Source organism: Piliocolobus tephrosceles, chromosome 4 (genome assembly GCF_002776525.5).
Source record: "Piliocolobus tephrosceles isolate RC106 chromosome 4, ASM277652v3, whole genome shotgun sequence".
In the NCBI taxonomy this organism is placed as follows: domain Eukaryota; kingdom Metazoa; phylum Chordata; class Mammalia; order Primates; family Cercopithecidae; genus Piliocolobus; species Piliocolobus tephrosceles.
Genome location: NC_045437.1, coordinates 80,243,562 through 80,265,739, shown reverse-complemented (window position 1 = coordinate 80,265,739; position 22,178 = coordinate 80,243,562). Strand labels below are relative to the sequence as shown.

General features: G+C 37.4%; 1 protein-coding gene across 2 annotated transcripts in view; it reads right to left on the bottom strand.

Annotated features, from left to right (window-relative positions):
• VCAN (versican) overlaps nucleotides 1–22,178 on the bottom strand; it is a 110,297-nt gene that overhangs the window by 65,472 nt on the left and 22,647 nt on the right. For both annotated transcript variants that reach the window (XM_023215001.2, XM_023215002.2), the window contains exon 6: nucleotides 4,385–4,678. In XM_023215001.2, coding sequence (XP_023070769.2) covers nucleotides 4,385–4,678 — 294 coding nt within the window. The remainder of the gene's footprint in view (nucleotides 1–4,384; nucleotides 4,679–22,178) is intronic.

Below are 22,178 nucleotides of genomic sequence, written 5' to 3'. Positions count from 1 at the left end.
GTGCCATTTGTTTCAGCCATTCCAGAAAAGGAAATAATTTTATAAAGCACAAATCTACAAAGAGATATTTTAAGAATAAATACCACTGTATTCATGATGACTATTGTAAAGGTAAAAACAATTCCAGATTATTCTAACAGTGTCCTTCCAATAGGTACATTCACATGGAGAAGTTTTGGTTCTGGAAAACTACTAGTATTCCTTCAACTTTATTATTGAGGAAGCCAACATAAATCAACACAATTCTTTTCCCACAAAAGTTCCTTTCCAACCTTTGCAGCTGTCTGCCCACAGATGTTTCACATCACTGTACTTATGGCATTTTTGTCCTATGGGCCATCTTCTCTGCTTCTGCTGTGAGACATGAGACAGATTTTCCTAATAAAACTTAAAACCTCTATTAGCAGCATGATAGTCAATTTAACTCATTCCCATGCTATCTACATTATTGAGAAATGACTATTTTTAACTTGGTTCTTCTATATTAAATTTGTTATACACAACTAAATGTAAACATGGTTAGAAAACTGTAAGGATTGGAGCAGTGGAATTACAATTCAAACTATCTTTTTAAATTTATATGAGAGACAGAATGCTAACAAATTCAAATTCAATAAACAGGAAACATTTGTAATATACCAATTGGGGAAAGGTTAGTTTTGACACGTGGTCAGATTATGAACTAGGGCACACACAAAAAAGATAATGAACTAACCACAGGTTAGAAGGGCAGGCCAATTTTAACAGTGAATGAGTACATAGGATAGGATAGAAAGTGGTGGGAATTAATGTAGCCTTCTCTGGACCACCATTTTGATTTCCAAGCTTAATCATAAATAGAGGAATGTGAAAAACAACGATGAAACTTCAAAGCAAGAACCTATCAATGATTAGAAATTTGGAGATTGAAACTGTAAAACAAGAAAATTGTTTCAGTTGGAGAAGATGCTGAGGGAAAAATAAACAATTGTGATCAACAATAGGAAAGGCTGTTATTCAGATTTTGGTCTCCAACTCAAAAATGAAAACATGGGTTCAAATTCAAATGCAAAGTACTTAACTAGAAAAATTATCTGAGAGTGAAGGTCATGGAATATTAGAATGAGTTTTCTAGGAAACATGTTCCATCTCCCTCTCTGGAGATAATTAATAACATTCTGTGAGAGATTATCATGAGTCTTGAATGGTTTTGATTCACTTAAGTTTGGGGATATATGAAACGATCTTTCAAAGCCTTGTATAACTCTCTAACTTTCACAGAACGTGCTAAATTCTGAAGTCAAAAAAATAAATATGCTAAATTGTTTAATCATTAGGAGAAGATATACAGGAAAACTTTATCTTACAAAGACATTACTTTGCCTACTTTTCAAATTTATTTGAAAAGAATAAAGCCTAATTTTATATTTTCTATCTGTTGTTGTGAATGTTTTAGTCAGTGACTTTGTGAGGTAAAGGGAATTAAAGCAAAGTAAGATTTGGCATTGTTCATTCACCAAGTGACTTAAAAAACACTTTCTACATTTGGTGGAAGCAAACAAGAAAAATATAGTTATATTTCTAAATTCCTCTACATACCCAGCCAGCTGTATATCTCTGAAATCACTTTTGGAACTGTAGCTGAAGCCATGACTCTCACGAATTTTACCCTTTAGTCACTACTTGACTATGTGGGAAAGGTGGACATCAATTAAGTCGTTTTGAAAATATTTTTCAAATTATGTAAAAATATATACTAGGCCAGGAGCAGTGGCTCACTCCTGTGATCCCAGCATTTTGGGAGGCCGAAATGGGTGGATCACCTGAAGTCAGGAGTTCGAGACCAACTTGATCAACATAGTGAAACCCCATCTCTGCTAAAAACACAAAATTAGCCAGGCATGGTGCTACATGCCTGTAATCCCAGCTACTTGGGAGGCTGAGGCAGGAGAATCACTTGAACCCCGGAGGTGGAGGTTGCGGTGAGCTGAGATCGCACCATTGCACTCCGGCCTAGGCAACAAGAGCAAAACTCCATCTCAAAAAAAAAAAAAAAAAAAAAAAAAAAGTGTGTGTGTGTGTATATATATATAAAAAAGTTTGAAAAATAAATTAGAAAATTTGGAAAACTATTGGCATTATGTGTGGTTTAAGAAAGGCTTCTAGGACGGGTGTGGTGGCTCAAGCCTGTAATCCCAGCACTTTGGGAGGCCGAGGTGGGCGGATCACGAGGTCAGGAGATCGAGACCATCCTGGCTAACACAGTGAAACCCTGTCTCTACTAAAAAAGACAAAAAAATTAGCCAGGTGTGGTGGTGGGCGCCTGTAGTCCCAGCTACTCGGGAGGCTGAGGCAGGAGAATGGCGTGAACCCAGGAGGCGGAGCTTGCAGTGAGCCGAGACCACACCACTGCATTCCAGCCTGGGCAACAGAGCCAGACTCTGTCTCAAAAAAAAAAGAAAGGCTTCTATATGGCTAAACTCTTTTAACCTTCTATGCACTGAATGAATTCTGAATATAATAACATCTTAAGTAGGAAATAAATAAGAATCCAGCCACATGCTTAGGTGGGAAAAAAAGCAAAATATGAATCCATTATATTTACAAGTTATATACATGAAATGAATTAGAGAGATAAAAATGAATATAAACTTTTAAACATTTTTTGAATTTTGTGCAGATTTTTAGTAGGTGGTTACTCTATTTAAACATAAGTACCTTGTTATTTCATGTGTATTTTTCAATTAAATAAATAATTTAAAACACATCAGGATAAATTATTTAATAATAGTCTTTGTGGCTATAGACAGGCTTTGATTTAAATTTTACCCACAGAGAGATGAAAAACGTTGTTTAAAAGTTTTCCAGTGCCAGTTTTATTAATAAAGCACAAGAAAATATCAAATAAGGAAGTCAGGCTGGATAATTCTACTCCTTCCCTAATTTAACCTCTCCAACGCCTTCCCCACAGCATACCAATCTGATTTTGCTCCTTAATTATGTCAGTCACGTAATGTAAAATTGATTTCAGAGCCTGAAGTACTTGAAAAATCATTGTTGTGACAATGTGGCTTAAAGGAATGTACATCTGTCTACTTTTAGAGATAAGGTTTATGTTATTGTTGTTTTCCTGAAAATGATTAAGGAAGAATTCTGTTGTTTCAGGGCCTGAGAACAAAAGCTAGCATTTCTACAGCCTTTATGGATTGACCAGCTTGTATCAAGGTAATACACAACACATGGCTTTAACACTCAGAAAGTTGAATCTAAGGGAGGAGATCCAAGCAGAGGCTTCTTAGCTAGGCGATAAAAGTGTGAAAACAAACCTTTGGGTTGCACGAACATCCATTCTACTGACCACTTACAACATCACAGTCTGTGTCTTTTTGGTTGCTTAAAAATGCCTTTGTATTTCACTCTAGAAATCAATTATATAATAAGCTAGTACATTTTGTACTCATTTTAGTGACATATTGCTATAACAAGATACATTGGAAATTTAGTCAAAATTGTTTGCAAATCTGTTTCAACATAACCTGACTCTGTCTTGGATATACCCAAGGTCACCAAAATTCTGAGAGATCTTTGTTTAGCTAGCACAGTACAGATGGTTCAGTAAATATTCCAATGAGATGCTAGATTACTTGCTCGTTTAATTTGCATACTACAATTATGATACTTTATCATGTGACTATTGCTAACATTATTTGAGGACATCTGGAAAATTAAAATAATTATGAATGTTAAGAAACATTATTTTAAAAAAAATGTTAATTAGTAAACCTAACTAAAGATACTCTGTTATAGGCTGCAAAGAACACATACTGTACTTCAATATGATATTACAGAGTGATTAGAAGGCATGAATTTCCATTACTTGAAATAAATGGAGATTTTTATTGATAGTATAGTTCGTTTTTAGTTATGACTTTTTGAGTATCCATGCCAGCTTCAAGTACTCACTTGTAATTACTGAAATTTAAATTCTCTGCCATCTCAAAGAAAGAGAGTGATACCAAAGACAAAATAAACAACCTTAAGGATTTAACTCCGCCTCACTTGGCCTCGGCACTGTAGCACCAATAAGCAAATTGCAAAATTTAGGGACTGCAATTAATATAAAATACTCAGAAATATGCTCTGTGGCTCTGGACAGAACAGAGCACAGTTAAAGCTTAACCTGATATTTCCTCGCCCCTCTAAAAATCCATTTGTCAAAATTCCTGTGGTTTTAACCATATCACTGCTGTTCAGTGTGCTTGCTTTTGAAAATCACTGAACTGTTTCCATTCCGTGCACAAACTGCAAGACATGGAATCCATTCCAACGGCTAGTTGAACATCAATGCATGCTTCGAAGCATTTTTTTTAAACCTGTAATTTTAAAAAATGTATCAAACACTTACGTTTAAAGCAGTAGGCATCAAATCTGCTATCAGGGGGAGGGAAGCCTGTCTGGTTCTCAAAACGATACAGGGTTCTCACCCCAAGTAGACCACCTCCACACTGGGCCCTGGCCACAGTCACAGGGTGGCGCACGCTGGCATCCGACAGCCACCCGTAATCGCACTGGTCAAAGCCGTTCCTCCACGCCGCCTGGAGTTCCCCCACTGTTGCCAGCCTGGCGTCCTGGTTTTCACACTCTTTTGCAGCCTCCTCGAAGGTGAATTTACTAGGGGCAGTAAGGTGGAATACATCACCTGGAAAAAGAAGAGGGGAAAAAAGCCCAAAGTTTTATTATTCATTCCTTTTCTGTTGGATAAATATAGTGGGGGAGCAATTGGAGGAGTATGTAATACTTTTTCATGGCAAGGTAGCAGCTTCCGATACTTTAAAGCAGAAGACATAATGGTGACTTAGCTTCGTTATAATCATGAATATATAATCATAAATAACACATACCAGAGAGGTTTTATTCTGTACGTGTGTGTGTGTGTACATTGGCCATAGAATCAGTCATTTGATAATAACATTTTATAATACATTCTTAAAAATAAAGAAATCCTTCTGAGTGATTCTTTAGATTACTATCCAGGAATTTTTGTTTGTTTGTTTGTTTGTTTGTTTTTTAAGGAAAAAGCCTGCTATGTGCTTCCTAACATTGCATGTTGGAGGGGAAACCCTGCATTGAACTGCCACCAGGGTTATTCCACTTTGTCCTAAAATCAAATAGTAACTATCTGGTTTTCCTTCTCATTTATAACTACCAACAAAAAGAATTAACGCCATTAAATAAAAAAATAAAAATAAGAAAACCTCCAGAAATGTGAAGATGTGAAGGGCTCAGAGCGGTACGGAATTCTACTTCCTGCCTTCTGGTACCAGGAACAGGGCTGCCATGATGGTCAGGAAGGTTGTGGCCTGCACAGGAGCACCGGGTCCAGTGTGTAGGGAGGGCCTAGGTCGCCTCCCTCTCAGCCAGCCAGAGAAACTCCAGTCTCTTTGGAGAAAGCCTTTGTTTCACTTGCTCTGCGCAGAGGGAGCACTTTTTGCTAATTCTTACAAAGACACCCCAAGTGCTAGCAGGGGCTTCAACTAGGTCAAGATACTTTTTTTTTTTTTTTTTTTTTTAGGAGAATCATTTGAACCCGGGGGGCAGAGGCTGCAGTGAGCTGAGATCGCACCATTGCATGCAGCCTGGGCGACAAAGCGCGACTCTGTATCAAAAAAAAAAAAAAAAAAGAGAGAGAGAGAGAGAGAAAAGACTACCCCACTCCGCCACCTGCTCGGGCCCCAGATGGAGTCTCACCTTGTTGCCCAGGTTGGAGTGCAGTGGCACGGTCTGGGCTCATTGCAACCTACACCTCCCGGTTTTAATAGATTCTCCTGCCTCAGCCTCCCAAGTGGCTGGGATTACAGGCGCCTGCCACCATGCCCATCTGATTTTTGTATTTTTAGTAGAGACGGGGTTTTGCCATGTTGGCCAGGCTGGTCTCGAACTCCTGAACTCCTGATTCACCCGCCTCGGCCTCCCAAAGTGGTGAGATTGGTTAAACAGATTTTTTAATTTGCTGATATAACAAGAAAAGGCTGGACAGTTGCTTTTTTTATTACCAAGTCTAATTAGCAGAGGGGATATTCATTATCACTTAACATGTTACAATGAAAGATTCTGGAAATTTTAGAGTTTGTTAAATTGGACTTTTACTTAGCTAACTAACAGTTTGCTGAAATAAATTCAACACAAATTAAATTATGTTCTTCACATGTGAGCAAAAGTAACCAAAGACAGAGGCAGAATTAGAGAATACCTAAGCCCATATTGCAGGCAGGAGGAGAAATGAAAACTGAAATAGAAAGTTAAAATGTTGATAGCCCACTATTGTAGCTGAGAGTCCTATTTCCATCTCACTGAGGCTGACCTCTGATTCTATGATATATTAGACAACTGGGATCCAAAGAGCTGTCATGATTTGGATCTTCATCTGACTAAATCCAGATGTAACAAGCAATTGTTTAAAATGAATAGTGCTATTACTTTCTCTGAGTGGACGATAGCACTATAAAACAAGAAAAATTAGTCATGGGGAAAATGGCCAAAGCACACATATCAGCTTTTCTCACTATATATCTAAAACTGCTATTGAGGAAACTAGGCCAAATTTCAGTGAGAGCTATTTGAAGAAGGGAGAGAGAAATTACTTTCACCTGACTGAAAGAAGTGGTAGAGGTGAACGTAGCTTTTTATTCTTAATTATCTAGTCTGGCAAAGGACAATAATCTCAAATACAACAATACACTCAAAGAAAAAGTTACCCTCCCTGCTCTCACAGTGTCTCCCTTCCAAATAAATTTTAAAAGCATAAGGGTCACAGTGCCAGTTACATAGTATGTATTCAATAAGATTTGTTAAATGAATGGCACTTCAAGTTCTTATTAAGAAGCTAGGTCTCTTTTCCCCCCATCCTTCCTAACAGCACATTAAATAAAGCTAACTCTGCTACAAAGCTTTGGAGAGATGGCTGCTGCCTGAAACAGGCATTTTATCCCACCATAGACTTGGCTCAAAGCAACATGGAGAAAGGCAGAGAAATTACATCACCCTGAACAGCCTCCTTCACCTCAGAATAACACTTGCCTGAGGCCTGAAAGGGCTGCAAGTGTAAAGAAGGCAGTGTGCCAATAGTTTTCCCTGAGAGGTAGAACCCTTGGACTTGTTATTACAGCTGGAATATTAGTTGTGTTGCCTTAGTTTCCTGCATTTCCTGAGATACTCCTACCTTGAGGCAAAACTACCATTCCTCTTAAGTAAGAAGTGTGATTGGCCAACCACAGCAGGGCAAATAAATAAAATTAATTGAGTAAAACTCTGCTTCTCCAACTGCACTGTTAGTCTATCTATTGGGGAGCATCAACTTCTCCAAGACCAGACCAAAAGGCTAATGAGGAAAAAATGGCAGCATGATTTCATGGGTAGCTAGTTTCCCGGTTTTAAACAGCAAACATGTTTGCGGTATTAAAAGAAAGAAAGGCTTCAGTAGGTGCTGGCCTGTTACAAAGAGAATTCTCTTATTAGTAGTAAATCAGTTCTGACCTACTTACAGAACTTTTCATGTAGAAACTCTTGTTAAATCTGACTTTATATCAGAATATCAATTATTTAATTCACTTGTTTGAAGTATATGATTTTCATTTATTTGTTTGATACCCATAGAATGATCATTTTACTACTCTGATTAAATTGTTATCCCCAATGCCATTTCTTTTTCTTTCTTTCTTTTCAAAAAAAGATGGCGTCTTGCTAAGTTGTCCAGGCAGGAGTGCAGTGGCTCTTCTCAGGCATGATCATAGCACACTCTGTCCTCAACTTCCTAGCCTCTGGCAATCCTTCTTGCCTCAGATTCCTGAGTAGCTGGGACTACAGGCAGGCACCACTGTGCCCAACTTATCTTTTCAATTATGTGTAGAAACTTTTCAAACTTTCCAAATAAAATTTTTATAAAACATATTGCAAGAAACATTACCACTGGGATTTTTGTAATTCCGATGAAAAAAGGAAGATTTAACCAGAATCAATTGAGTTACTTTAAGGTGAGGATTAAAAGAATTAATCTGTTAAGATAATGTGTGGTCAGTTATTTTATTCAGCAAGAATTATTGTTTTATTACAGAATGAGAAAAGGAAAAACATACTTAAATTATGTTCTAAAAAATAACTAATCTCAATTAACTTACAACATACATAACTTGATACTAAGTTTCTGGTGTGTCTCAACCTGTTTAAGATAGAAGCAAAGTGAGCAGACTGGGTACCCAGTCAGAATTGAAGCAGGAGACAACAAAGCAAAGTATATATGATGCCAATTGCCTCCCAGGGTTATGTCAAAAACTGCACGTGAGCAAAAAGGGGAATGAGGCAGAGCAGGGAACTCTGATGAAGGGTCTAAGACAGTGATTTAAGCTGAACATAGAAAGACCTCATTACTTAAAAAGAAGCTCATTTTGTACAAAGTAAACCAAGGTATGGCAGATAGCAACAGGCTATCTCCTCAACAATAAATTCCAGGAATAAGTCTTTCAACCCCATATCTCACAAAAAAATGCAGATTTTTAAGCTAAACATTGTCTATTTCCACACTGAGAAAAGAAATGAAGATGTTAACATTTTCAAAGTTTCTATTGATCTACTTTCAGTCTTTAAATCCATAGTCAGGAATTATTTATAAGTCAAATTATACGTTGTAAACTATAGCACAGTGGAATGAAACTGGATAGAAATGAAGTCTGGGCCAGTAACAGTATTGTAAATCCAGGCTTGGTCCAAAAATGAATGGTCATAGAAGGATGCCTCCAAAGATAAAATCTAATGCCTAGAGGGAAAGTCAAATCAGGAACCCAAGGAATGGACAAAAGAGAAAGCCACTGATGACAGCAAACATGGGAAATCAGGCAAATCAAATAGGCAAGTTTGCTTAGTTGCTGTTTCTCAACATGATTTAATTGGCCCAGCTGTGTAAGCTCCTACCCAGAGGGTATCGTAAAGCTACCTTTTTACCTCTGATGAGAATAATAAAAGTTCTTCCTGAGTTTTTAATCACAGTACAACCTTTAGAGTTAGATGGGGAATGCATAGCATTCAGTGAGAGAAAATGCCTATTTTATTAGCATAGAACTAGGTTGTGTTCTCTCTCTGCTCCTGGATACTTGTACCTGAAGAATTTAATGTACTTTTAGATTTACCGGATAGTTGCTCTCCTGGAAAACAAGCATCTTTTTTGTAGTTTGACAAGAAGCCTATTAATAAGTTCCAGGGGTAGCCTCATCAAAGCAGCTAAATTGATAGGACAATTATCAAAGTTGTAATTACAGCACAGATTTGGAACATGTTTCTAAATGTTGCCTATCTATGAGAGAATGTTTTATTTTTCTCTAATTGAAAACAGTAAATAAAATGTCAAGTGATATGATTTGGCTGTGTCCCCACCCAAATCTCAACGTGAATTGTATCTCCCAGAATTCCCACATGTTGTAGAAGGGACCCAGGGGAAGGTAATTGAATAATGGAGGCCAGTCTTTCCTGTGCTATTCTCATGATAGTTAATAAGTCTCAAAAGATCTGATGGGTTTATCAGGGGGTTTCTGCTTTTGCTTCTTCCTCGTTTTCTCTTGCCACTGCCATGTAAGAAGTGCCTTTCGCCTACCGCCAAGATTCTGAGGCCTCCCCAACCATGTGGAACTGTAAGTCTAATTAAACCTCTTTTTCTTCTCAGTTTCTGGTATGTCTTTATCAGCAGTGTAAAAATGAACTAATATAGTAAATTGGTACCGGTAGAGTGGGGTGTTGCTAAAAAGATACCTGAAAATGTGGAAGCAACAGTTTGGAGGGCTCAGAAGAAGACAGGAAAATGTGGGAAAGTTTGGAACTTCCTAAAGGCTTGTTGAATGGCTTTGCCCAAAATGCTGATAGCGATATTGACAATAAGGTCCAGGCTGAGTTGGTCTCAGAGGAAGATGAGGGACTTGGGGACTAGAGGAAAGGTAACTCTTGTTATGTTTTAGCAAAGAGACTGGTAGCATTTTGCCCCGCCCTAGAGATTTGTGGAACTTTGAACTTGAAAAAGATGATTTAGGGTATGTGGCGGAAGAAATTTCTGAGCACCAAAGCATTCAAGACATGACTTGGGTTCTGTTAAAGGCATTCAGTTTTATAAGGGAAGCAGAGCAAAAAAGTTTTGAAAAATTGCAGCCTGACTATGCAATAGAAAAGAAAAACCCATTTTCTGGGGAGAAATTCAAGCCAGCTGCAGAAATTTGCATAAGTAGCAAGGAACCTATCGTTAATCCCCAAGACCATGGATAAAATGTCTTCAGGCCATGTCAGAGACCTTCACAGCAGCCCCTCCCATGACGAGGAAAAAGTGGTTTCAGGGCCAGGCGCAGGGTCCCCATGCTGTATGCAGATTGGGGAATTTGTGCCCTGTGCCCTAGCCACTGAAACCATGGCTGAATGGGGCCAGTGTACAGCTCAGGCTGTGGCTTCAGAGGGTGAAAGCCCCAAACCTTGGCAGCTTCCACATGGTGTTGAGCCTGTGGGTGCACAGAAGTCAAGAATTTAGGTTGTGGAACCTCCGCCTAGATTTCATAAGATATATGGAAATGCCTAGATACCCGGGCAGAAGTTTGCTACAGGGGTGGGGCCCTCATGGAGAACCTCTGCTAGGGCAGTGCAGAAGGGAAATGTGGGGTTGGAGCCCCCAGACATAGTCCCTAAAGGGGCACTCCCTAGTGGAACTGTGAGAAGAGGGCCACCATCTTCCAGAACCCAGAATTGCAGATCCACTGACAGCTTGCACTGTGTGCCTGGAAAAGTCGCAGACACTCAGTGCTAGCCCATGAAAGTAGCCAGGAGGGAGGGTGTACCCTGCAAAGCCACAGGGGCAGAACTGCCTGAGACCATAAGAACTCACCTCTTGCATCAGCGTGACCTGGATGTGAGACCTGCAGTCAAAGGAGATCATTTTGGAGTTTTAAAATGTGACTGCCAGCCAGACTGGATTTTGGACTTGCATGGGCCCTGTAACTGCTTTGTTTTGGCCAATTTCTCCCATTTGAAATGGTTGTATTTACCCAATACCTGTACCCCCATTGTATCTAGGACATAACTAGTTTGCTTTTGATTTTACAGACTCATAGGCAGAAGGGGCTTGCCTTGTCTCAAATGAAACTTTGGACTGTGGACTTTTGGGTTAATGCTGAAATTAGTTAAGACTTTGGGGAACTGCTGGGAAGGCATGATTGGTTTTGAAATGTGAGGACATGAGATTTGGAGGGGCCAGGGGTGGAATGATATGGTTTGGCTGTATGCCCACCCAAATCTCAACTTGAATTGTAGCTCACAGAATTCCCACGTGTTGTGGGAGGGACCCAGGGGAGGTTATGGAATCATGGGGGTCGGTCTTCCCCATGCTATTCTTGTAATAGTTAATAAGTCTCATGAGATCTAATGGGTTTATCAGGGGTTTCTGCTTTTACTTCTTCCTCATTTTTTCTTGCTGCCATCATGTAAGAAGTGTCTTTCATCTCCCACCATGATTCGGAGGCCTCCCCAGCCACGTGGAACTGTAAGTCCAATTAAACCTCTTTTTCTTCCCAGTCTTGGGTATGTCTTTATCAGCAGCGTGAAAATGGACTAATACATCAGGAAATATACCAAATATATTTTATATAAACAAAGTGATGCATTACCTAAGATGTCAGGTTTAAAGTAAGTTAAATTGTTATAATAAGAATTCATCAGGCCGAGCGCAGTGGCTCATGCCTGTAATCCTAGCACTTTGGGAGGACAAGGTGGGTGGATAATCTGAGGTCAGGAGTTCGAGGCCAGACTGGACAGCACAGTGAAACCCTGTCTCTACTAAAAATACAAAAATTAGCCAGGCATTGTGGTGCATGCCTGTAATCCCAGCTACTGGGAGGCTGAGGCAAGAAGATTGCTCAAACCCAGGAGGCAGAGGTTGCAGTGAGCTGAGATTGTGCCACTGAACTATAGCCTGGGCAACAGAGAGAGACTCCATCTCAAAAAAAAAAAAAAATTCATCAAGGTATATACATATATATTCAGATTAGTGTACGTATAAAATATGATATATAACAGAGCCTTTCATGCATAGGATAATTTGCATATTCATATGGAAAGCATATGCAGTATCTTAAGCCATAGTTTTCCAAAATTTCAAATTAAATACATATAGCTTTGACATATTCCTGTTATTTCAACTTTCCAGGGATGCCCTAGAAGAAACTGGGAGACATGTTGTAAGACTTTAATATCTGATGACATTCCACAAACTAAAGTTATCTTAATTGTGGGAATTAACATCAGAAATTAAGAGAAAAAATACTCTAATTTGACTAATAGCTGCTACAAGACTCCCTAGAAAGTGGACCATGTATATTTTTTTCACAATTCTGTTTGCTAAGTGGAAAAGCTGCTTCTTGACTGACTCAAACATGACACATACTGAAATGGCAAGCAATGATGAAAACAAATCAAAACATTAAAAATGACCCAAAGTGTTCAAAAGCTGGTTTATACTCAGGAGCCACTCGACAATATGATTAAAGAGCCTGAGTCTAGAGTAAAACCAGGATAGGATCTTTCTCCCTCACTGACAATTCTTGCAATCACCAAGGTGAAAGGAGGACTTAATCACAAATAATTACACAGTTCTTTACTGGACTGCAGCAGATGGGCTGCTCTCTGTGGTAGTCAAAGCTGAGGTCTCACCAGTTTTCTAGTAGAGTATATTTGCTGGGTGATGTGATACATGATTATGTTTCTTCTGTTCATTGGTGCTTATAGCTCTACTATACTGTACTATTTCGTCTGAAAATCAGTTCTTATAGACTAATTTATAATTTCCTTTTGGAAATTTGGGACCAGAACTCCCTGGTTTTTTGGTTTTATTGTTGTTGTTGTTGTTGTTGTTGTTTTACTATAAAAGTTCAAGATTTGTAAATGTTTTCACATTTCCTTGCTATCTGGGTCAAAATGGTATATAAGTAATAAATGGATGCAAAAGTAAATGGGATGAGTAAGCAGGAAGTAGTTACATGAAATGAGCTTCTAAATACCCATATGATAAAATCGCTAACAGAATATATCAAGTATCAAGGTAATATCAACAATTCAACAAAATGATTAGCTTTGAAGTGTTGGACTTTTAAGCTTTTTCAACACTTTCTTTTTCTTCTCTGTGTCTCTCTATCTCTCTGTCTATCTCTCTCTCTGTCGTATTTTGGTCTGTATTGATAAACATAAGATCAAAGCAGCAAAAACTAATGCTTATTATCCACTGAATCACAAAGTCCATCAGCTTCACATGGATTGGTTAACAGCTAATATATACTGCTATATAGTCTTATATAGGGCTAACATTTGTAGATAATTTAAAAGCAAGTCAATTTCCTCTAAGATTTGATTATTTAACCTGCACAAAGGCCAATCTTCTGTTAACCGAGACAAGAAAACTCTAGGGCTGCCAAAGTAACTTCATTTTAGACCCCATAGTTAGTGTTAGGCTGGTAATGTTTCTAATTTGGGAGTAATGAGACTAGAAAGCTAGGAGGGCCCCCTCCAAATTTCTCCCTTGTATTAGGCTAAAGTAGAGCATAATGTGGCTTAAAGCATAGTCTTTGAGTTTTAAAAATGTTAACCTGTAATTAATTATTAGAGTATTATCCATAGTCTACTATGATAGTCAGTTAATATTCTCTAAATCAGATTGTATTCATTTGAAAATGAATCTGCATATTTGCAAATGTGCTATTACACAAGATCTTACCTATGTCAATTTGAAGAAGTTAAAGATGCAGGAAGCCCCCACTAAAATGTAAACACATTTGTACGGTTTTCAGAATGTCTGGACTCATTCTTTCCCATTGACAGAGCAGTAGGTTTTAATTAGAGTGAGAAAGAGGTTCTAAAAATTTCTGGGTTTCTGAGTCTTCAAAAATATACAAAAGATTGAACGTGTTATTTGGTTTGACAGGCACAGAATGACCTCAGGTCAACACAGGAGGATCAGCCTAGTTTGGGTTTTTTTGGCTTTTCACAGCTGGGAGGTAAATGGCGACTGTATTTCCAAAGAAGTTCTTTTGACTCAGAACTCCAGGAGACCCTGACATCAAAACCTTAAAGCAAATGACTGTCACATGCTTCCAGGAGTTTATGTCAAGACCATTCTACTTATGTAAAGTAAGATTATAAAATGAAAGAGAGTGTATAAAGAAAATCCTAAGGAATCCACTAAAAAACAATTAGAATTAAGAGGCAAGTTCAGCAAGGCTGCAAGATACAAGACCAATATATAAAAATCAATTGCATTTCTATACACTTGTAATAAACAATCAAAAATGAAATTAAGAAAATTACATTTGCATTTGCATCAAAGTAGTAAAATATGTACAAGTAAATTTAACAAAAGAACTGCAAAACTTATACTCTGCAAAGAACAAAATATTGTTGAATAAAATGAAAGAATATCTTTAAAAAAGTGAAAGATATCTGAGGTTCACAGATCAGAAGCCATAATATTGCTAAGAGGGCAATATACCCCAAGTTGATCTAGAGATGCATTGCAATCTATATCAGAATCCTAGCTGGCTTCTTTGCAGAAATTGACAAGCCAATTTTAAAATTCATGTGGGAACTCAAGAAATCCAGAATACTAAAACAATTTTGAAAAGGAAGAACACAGTTGGAGGCCTCACACTTTCCAATTTCAAAATTTACTACAAAGCAATTGTGATAAAGACATTGTGGTACTGGCATAAAGATAGACATACAGATCAATGGAATATAATTGAGAGTCTAGAAATAAACCCATCTACCTATGGTCAATTGATTTTCAACCCGGTGCCAAGGTCATTAAATGGAGAATTAATTATCTTTTCAACAAATGGTGCTGGGACCACATCCAAAAGAATGAATTTGGACTCCAACCTCACACCATATACAAAAGCTAACTCCAAATGGATCAAAATAAAAGCAAAAGAGTTAAAACTTATAAATCTCTTAGAATAAAACACAGAGATAAATCTTCATGACTGGAGATTTGGGAATGTTTTCTTAGATATGACACCAAAAGCACAGAAATTTTAAAAATAGACAAATTGGACTTTTCATCCAAATTAAACACTTTTGTGCTTCAAAGGGCCTTATCAAGAAAGTAAAAAGACAACTCACTGAATCGGAAAAACTATTTGTAAATCATTTGCATGAGAAGACATGCAAATCTAGAATACACAAAGAGCACTCACAATTTAATAATAAAATAAAACACAATTATAAGTGGGCAAAGTTTCAGAGTAGACATTTCTACCAAGAAGATTGATAAATAACTAGCAAGCACATAAAAAGATGTTGGAACTCATTAGCCATCAGAGAAATACAATTTAAAACCACAGAGATACTACTTTACACTCATTAGGATGACTACACAAAAGGTCAAATAATAGCGAGTGTTAACAAGACTGTGGAGGAATCCGGACCCTAATATACTGCTGATGGGAATGTAAAACGGTACAACCACATTGAAAAACAGCCTAGAATTTCCTCAAAAAGTTAATAGTAGAGTTCCCATTTGACCCAGCAATCCCAATCACTGTAATCCTATCTGTAATGCAATCATTGCTCAAATAAGAATTATGATTTTTTCTGATGAGATATCAGAGATTTGGGGGAGCTTTGAGGGTACTTTTTATCTTCTTGGCTTGCAAGACTGTCTGCTGCTCTACTGGGGAATCTTTGGTGGTCCTGTGAGTTTATGGCAGTAGAAGAAGAAAAAAAGGCATATCCAATCACTTAACCTGTCTGTGCCTCAGTTTCCTTGCAGGCAAAAGTGAGATTTCTTTTAAAAAGTTCCTGACAAAGAGTTCATGAGATTTAAGTTAAATAATACTCCAACCATACAGTAGATGTTTTCCTTCCTCATTCTACTCATGAAGCTACCTCACAGTCAATCTTACTGAAGTCACTATACTGAATAAGGACATCATCTTCCAGAGGTGCTCCCCCCATGCTGTGCTTAATTGCTTTCCTCTTTGGCTCTTAGGTAGACTGCTCAAACACTGTACACAGAAGCAACTCCAAGGAAGGTGTGTTAATCTCCAAAGTCTATATAGGAAGCTACAGAGCATAAAAAGTTTTCAGCATCTTCTAGGCCCAACTGCAACAAATGTGAAGAGATTCTGAAATAAAGAATCACTATTTTAACCATCAGCTGAATCATATCGTGCAAGAGGCTCTTCAAGCTGATATGTGGCTTTTTAACTGAATAAACCCAGTAAGGACACAAATCACTAATTCTTAAATAACCTCCATCAGTGAAGTATTCTGTGGATTACATACTGTAAATCTCATTAAAATTAACAGGCAATCTGAGAATCTATAGGAAAGAAATTACACAATTTTCAGATTTGACATCTGATTTTGGTTCAACCAAAACCTCTAAAAAGCTAGAACTAACCCCGCTCTAAGACCTACTTGATGATGTTTATCTAAATGCTTAGATTTTCATATCTAAAGGAGCTCATAAAGTAACGAAAATGCAAAAGTTGTTTTTGGTTCTAGGTGAGTCACAAGAATGATATGGAGGCATTAGGTAAGTCACAGAGGTGACAAAGCCATCCTGGACATTGACATCAGGAAACAGTAAAAATAATAACCTATAATTGATGAATAGGTATTAATACAAGAAAAGCAATCCCAGAGAGGACAATTTGCTGGGAAGGAATGGAAGGCAAGGAAAATAAATTATCATGAGAGGCCAGAAAAGAGTGTCTCTGGGAAGCAGTAATTTCTAAGAGACATCAAAGAAAAGAGTGAGAGGATAAATACAAAGAGGAAAAAATAGTATCATGGTGATTAAATAATGGTAAAAAGTAGATCTTTCTGAATTTGGTAAATAAAGCAAAGCATTTTTTCAAGTGTTATAGATAAATGGCAAGGTGGTAGTAGAAGGCAGTTTCCAGAAGAGACAAAGATTGGAAAAATACTGCAATCCACCAACTATTTGTTGGATAACTATTATGTGTCTGTGATTGGAACAGGCTCTTGATTGCAATTGGGAAAGATATAGAAGTTTACAGTCTTATCTCTACTAGAGCTTACAATAATTTTGCTGAAATAAAACAAACATATAACATTTTATATTTTATGAACACAAAGAAACCAGAAAGCAATTAAGCAATAAATCACATGGAATTAACTCTAAGTAAAGTAGAAGTTCAGAGTCAAGAAATTTCAGTGTGAGCTGCAATAGCCAAAAGGGGGATCCTGGAAGCAGTAAGTCTTCAAGCACAGGCGAAATCACAATGTTGAAGGGATGACGGGTGTGTGTTCCCTGAGAGGAACAGAGCAGACTTGCAAGCAGGAGCAAGCAAAGAGTCTGTGAAGGGCAAGATGCACGTGTGTGGGGTCACACTAAAGAGTGTGGGAACCAAGGGTGAATAGATTGCAGTCGAGCAGGTCTAGGCTTTGAAGACCAGGCAGAGTATATGCTTGTGGATGAAGCCAACAAAACCAACGCACAGAGTTAAGTAGGAGAATTACATGGCAATGATGTTTAAGTGTTTTGATGGTAGTAAAACAGATCCCCCAAAGTATTCTTAAAGTGATGGGGACTATATGTGACAACCAAAACCAAAAATGAAACTCAAAAGTGATTCACAAACTAGAAATATGAGTATGAAATTCAGAAGAGAATTTGGTGGCTAAACATGCAAAACTAGAAATTAACATCTTCATTGTTCACTTATTAGTTCTTTTGGTATTCTTTCATGCCCCATATGTCCCACAAGACTTTTGGCTTACAATTTATGTATAAGAGAACAAAAATGAAATTAAACAAACTAATAAGAAAATTAAAGCAATAAAAAAATCAGGAAGCTGGTAGGATACTGATGGAGCCTGGAGAAGTGTGAAACTATCCAGAAAGCAATTGTAAAGTAAGGTGAGTAGGGAGGCATTAATGGTTTAGAAGTTAATTCACTAATTCACTCATTTATTCAGCTCTACCTATGGAGCGCCTACTATATGCTAAGGAAATACTGGGCATACAAAAATGAACTCGTATGTTTCCTTCTTTCCCCAAATCCACAGTTTAGTAGGAGAGAAAGAAGTATAAGCAAATATTTGCAAGAGGGTAATTATAGTCATACATTCAAGGTTCAGAGATGATAAAGATGAGAGAATCAACCAGGTCTTCAGGAGGGAATATGAGATGAAAGAGAGTGCCCACAGTATAGGCCTGTCAAAGTGCTGGGAAGTTTGTGTAAAAAACCAGGGAATTGGAATAGTAGGGTAGTAGTTAACCCAACTGAAGTAAATACCAAAAGGCAGGGCTATATAGAAAATGCAGGCCCTAAGAAGATAGGCCTATGTCATGAGGGAAAGAAGCTCCTGAACCAACCATTTGTCAGGTCTGGGGACAAGACTGGAAGTATTGACTCATTTGCAAGGAAACTAAGTGGGTCAACAATGAAAGAAGGTAGTAGGACCTCATCTGCAATCCTCCAATTTATCTGCGGGGTAAATTAAATGCCTAAAAAAGAAACTTATTTTTTAAAGTACCTGCTACCATCAGGAAACCAAATAAATAGTCAGTCTATTAATTTCATTCTTAAATAATTCCGATCCTTTACCTAATTTCTTGAGCCATTTAATCATCTCAACTCTACCTTAAAACCCTCCCAATGTTTTCCAAATCTGTCTTACTGGGAAACAAAGATTAAAATTTCTAATAAGGATTATTTTGTGGATCTTAATTTCTAGATTCCCACTTAAAAATTTTAATTCCATTAATTTCTTAATAATAGCATTCTATTACTGATTGAATCATGTCTAATAAGCCGTCATACTTTCCAGACCATTTCTAAGAACACAAACTGATATTTAAATGTTTGCTAGTGAATATAGCTAATGTAATTACTCTTTAACACTTAATAGGTTATTTTGAAAAGCAGAATTAAGTATTCATTGAATATGCATAACTGTTATAATCACCACCTTAGGAAAAGAACTCTACTAGATTTTTCTCCCAAAACTGGCAGGATTTAACTTAGTGCAATTATTTAAATTTTATAGAGAAACACATATGTCGGGAAAATATGACATTATAAAACAAGAAAGAGAAAAAACAGGTCAACATTCTGTCAACTATATATCTTTCACAATAAATAATTAAAAGAGAAAATTAATTGCCTTTTTGAGCAAGGTTTCATTTTATACTTAATTGGCTTTTTCATCAGACCATCTGGGATATACGGCTTCTGATCTAAATTAATTGCACCTTGGTTCATAACTCCTGTGTGTGTGTGTTCCATCACATGCAATCTGAGTACATCAAATCTTTTACCGTCCCCACCATTTCTCATACACACACACTTGGCTCCCGCAAATACAATAAAATATAGGTGGGAATTATTTGACTCATGAATTTAGCAATGCCTCTTACAAGGAATCTTGACTCACCTTCAAATAATCTTTTATCAACATGGTAATTGAAGTACCAGATGTAATTTTTTGTAGTCAACTTTCCACAGGAATTTTGTATTAATTCACAGATTAGCCAATGGTCTTTACTTCAAAAGGGAAGACATATACTTCAGTTAAGAAATGAAAGAAGCCTTACAAGAATGATTTTGTGATCTTCCTCTTACCTCATCAGCCATAAAAGTTACCTTTTACCCCCATTCCTGCTCACTTTCAAGCCAAGAAAGAAAAGAGCAGTGTCCAAAGATTTGATACTTAGTCCAAGAGTCAATAAACAAGGAGGAAAAAAATGTCAGGAACAATGTTATTGTAAACATGCTGAATATCCTCCAGATTTGTCAAGTTTCTTTTATGAAACAAATAAATGCCTTGTTACTTTGCTGACACAAATTTCAGCCAGTGCTTGAATTAATATTTGAACTGACTCTCTTATATTTCTCTTCCAATTTTTACATATTAAAACAAAAAGATTAAAATTCTGTTGATAAGACCCTAAATAAAGTTATGCTATATTCCACATTACAAGTTTTCAGTTACCAAATATGTAGATTTATCCAAAATAACTTTATAAAATACAGTTTGGTTACATTGGGACATCAACTGGTTTCCTTAGAAGTGACTGTGTTTATGGAACTGGGAGAGGATGTCTGTAAGACTAGTAAGTCCTTCATCATGGGAGATATACATTCATCCTCAGAGCTCCTCTTCTGACAGAGTCCAGTTCCTGAACACTGGTTATGATACTATGAGCAGATTGTGGGGAGCCATCATTCAATGAAGACAGTGTGACTAGGAAATCCCTGAAAGGACTCCCACCACCAAGACTTGTCAAAAGTTCTTCAAACAGTACTTGCAGAGGCCCTGAAATTTCTGGGACTTCTATAAAATCCCTCTCTGGGCTTGAAAAAATAATTTTGAATTTGGGCAGTCTATAGCCTTAGAGAGCTAAGAGCTGATAGTACCTCTATCAGAGTAAACTGAAAAACATACTCACGGGGGTTCTCTAGTGCTCTCTGGCTGGTGGCTTCATGGGTACATAAGCCTGTCTTCCCACCAAGGGATCTGGCTTGGGATGCTTATTCATATTTGAATCAGGCCATGAAAGCCCACCATTTAGATAATATTTGGTAAAGATCTTTTAGGCTCATTAGATCTTACATATACTTTTGCAAAAGCTACCTCTGGATCATTTCTAGTATTACTAGCATTTCAGATATTGTTTATAACTATCACCCTTGCAGATACTACACTAAGTTAAAACAATAGTGATACAAATTCCCACCTTACCAAAATAGCAGCAGCCCAACTTATTTCCTAGATAATTTAATCAGATTCTCCTACCAACCATCTTCTATTATATTTTTTAAGTCAATTAAAATAAAGGCAAGATAAAAGCTCTAGTTTTATATATTTCAACCATAGCTTGGATGTTATATTTTCCCTTTTCCTATATACAAAAATAAAATTTGCTCACATCTGCACTTTTGGTTTAGAAAATACATCTGGCAATCTTCAGTGATAGTGAAAATAAGAATGCTAAGATACTAGAGAACTATACCTAAGCACCCTTTTTGAAAGCAGGCCTTCTGATGCAAATTTAGTCAAGACATTAGGAAAATATCAGCTGCTTATATTCTAGCTTTCAGGCTCTAAGTTTGCTTATTCATTCACAGAATCAGGGAATCACAGAAATTTAAGGTTGAAAGAGACCACAGAAATTATCTAGTCCAGCCTCCTCATTTTAAACATAAGAAAATTCAGATCATTCTTTTTATGTGCACCTAGTCAAAATTAAAAGTATAATTTAATTTAACACTATTATCTATACCTTTAGGATTCTAATAATAGCTGTTAATACAAATGAAAATAAAAAGTTGTAGAAACTTCTATTCCATGTGCCTTTATTTTATTTATTTACGTATTTGTTGAGACAAGGTCTCACTCTGTCACCCAGGCTGGAGTGCAGTGGCACAATCTCAGCTCTCTACAGCCTCCATCTCCTGGCTCGAGTAAGCCTCCTACCTCAGCCCTCCTGTCCCCCACCCACTTCTTCCACTCCCTGAGTAACTGTGACTACAGGCACATGCCACCACACCTAGCTAAGTTTTGGTATTTTGTAGAGACATGGTTTCACCATGTTACCCAGGCTGGTCTCAAACTCCTGAACTCAAGCTGTCTTCCCACCTAGCCCTCCCAAAGTGCTGGGATTACAGGTGTGAGCCACTATGCCTGCCCCCCTGCGCCTTTATAATAAAGCTGCACCATGCTCTTTAGATAATGTCAGTACTATTGAACTCAAATTTGTCTCTAAGAATCTAACTCAGGCAACGGAGAAATGACAGTGCCAAAATCAGACTGTAAGCAACTTAAAAGGAAGGGCTATATCTTAACTGACTCCATATCTCTAACAACTAGCAGAGTACCTATAAAAATCACAGTAAGTGATTTTTTATGTGTTAACTGGTTTAATGTATTGATTGGTTGAATGAAGGAAGGATTGCTCTGAATATTAGTGTAACAAAATAAACAGGAAGTGAAACTTGAAAATTCCTGCTGGGCTAGTTTACAGTGTTATTTATTTAGCTCTGGGGTGCTTATCAGTACTTGGATTCACCGTGGATTGTCTTCACACGATTTTTATCTTATGCTCTCACCAGAATAGGTACCACCCTTACAGCTTTCTATTCTCAATGCTCTAAAAGTGT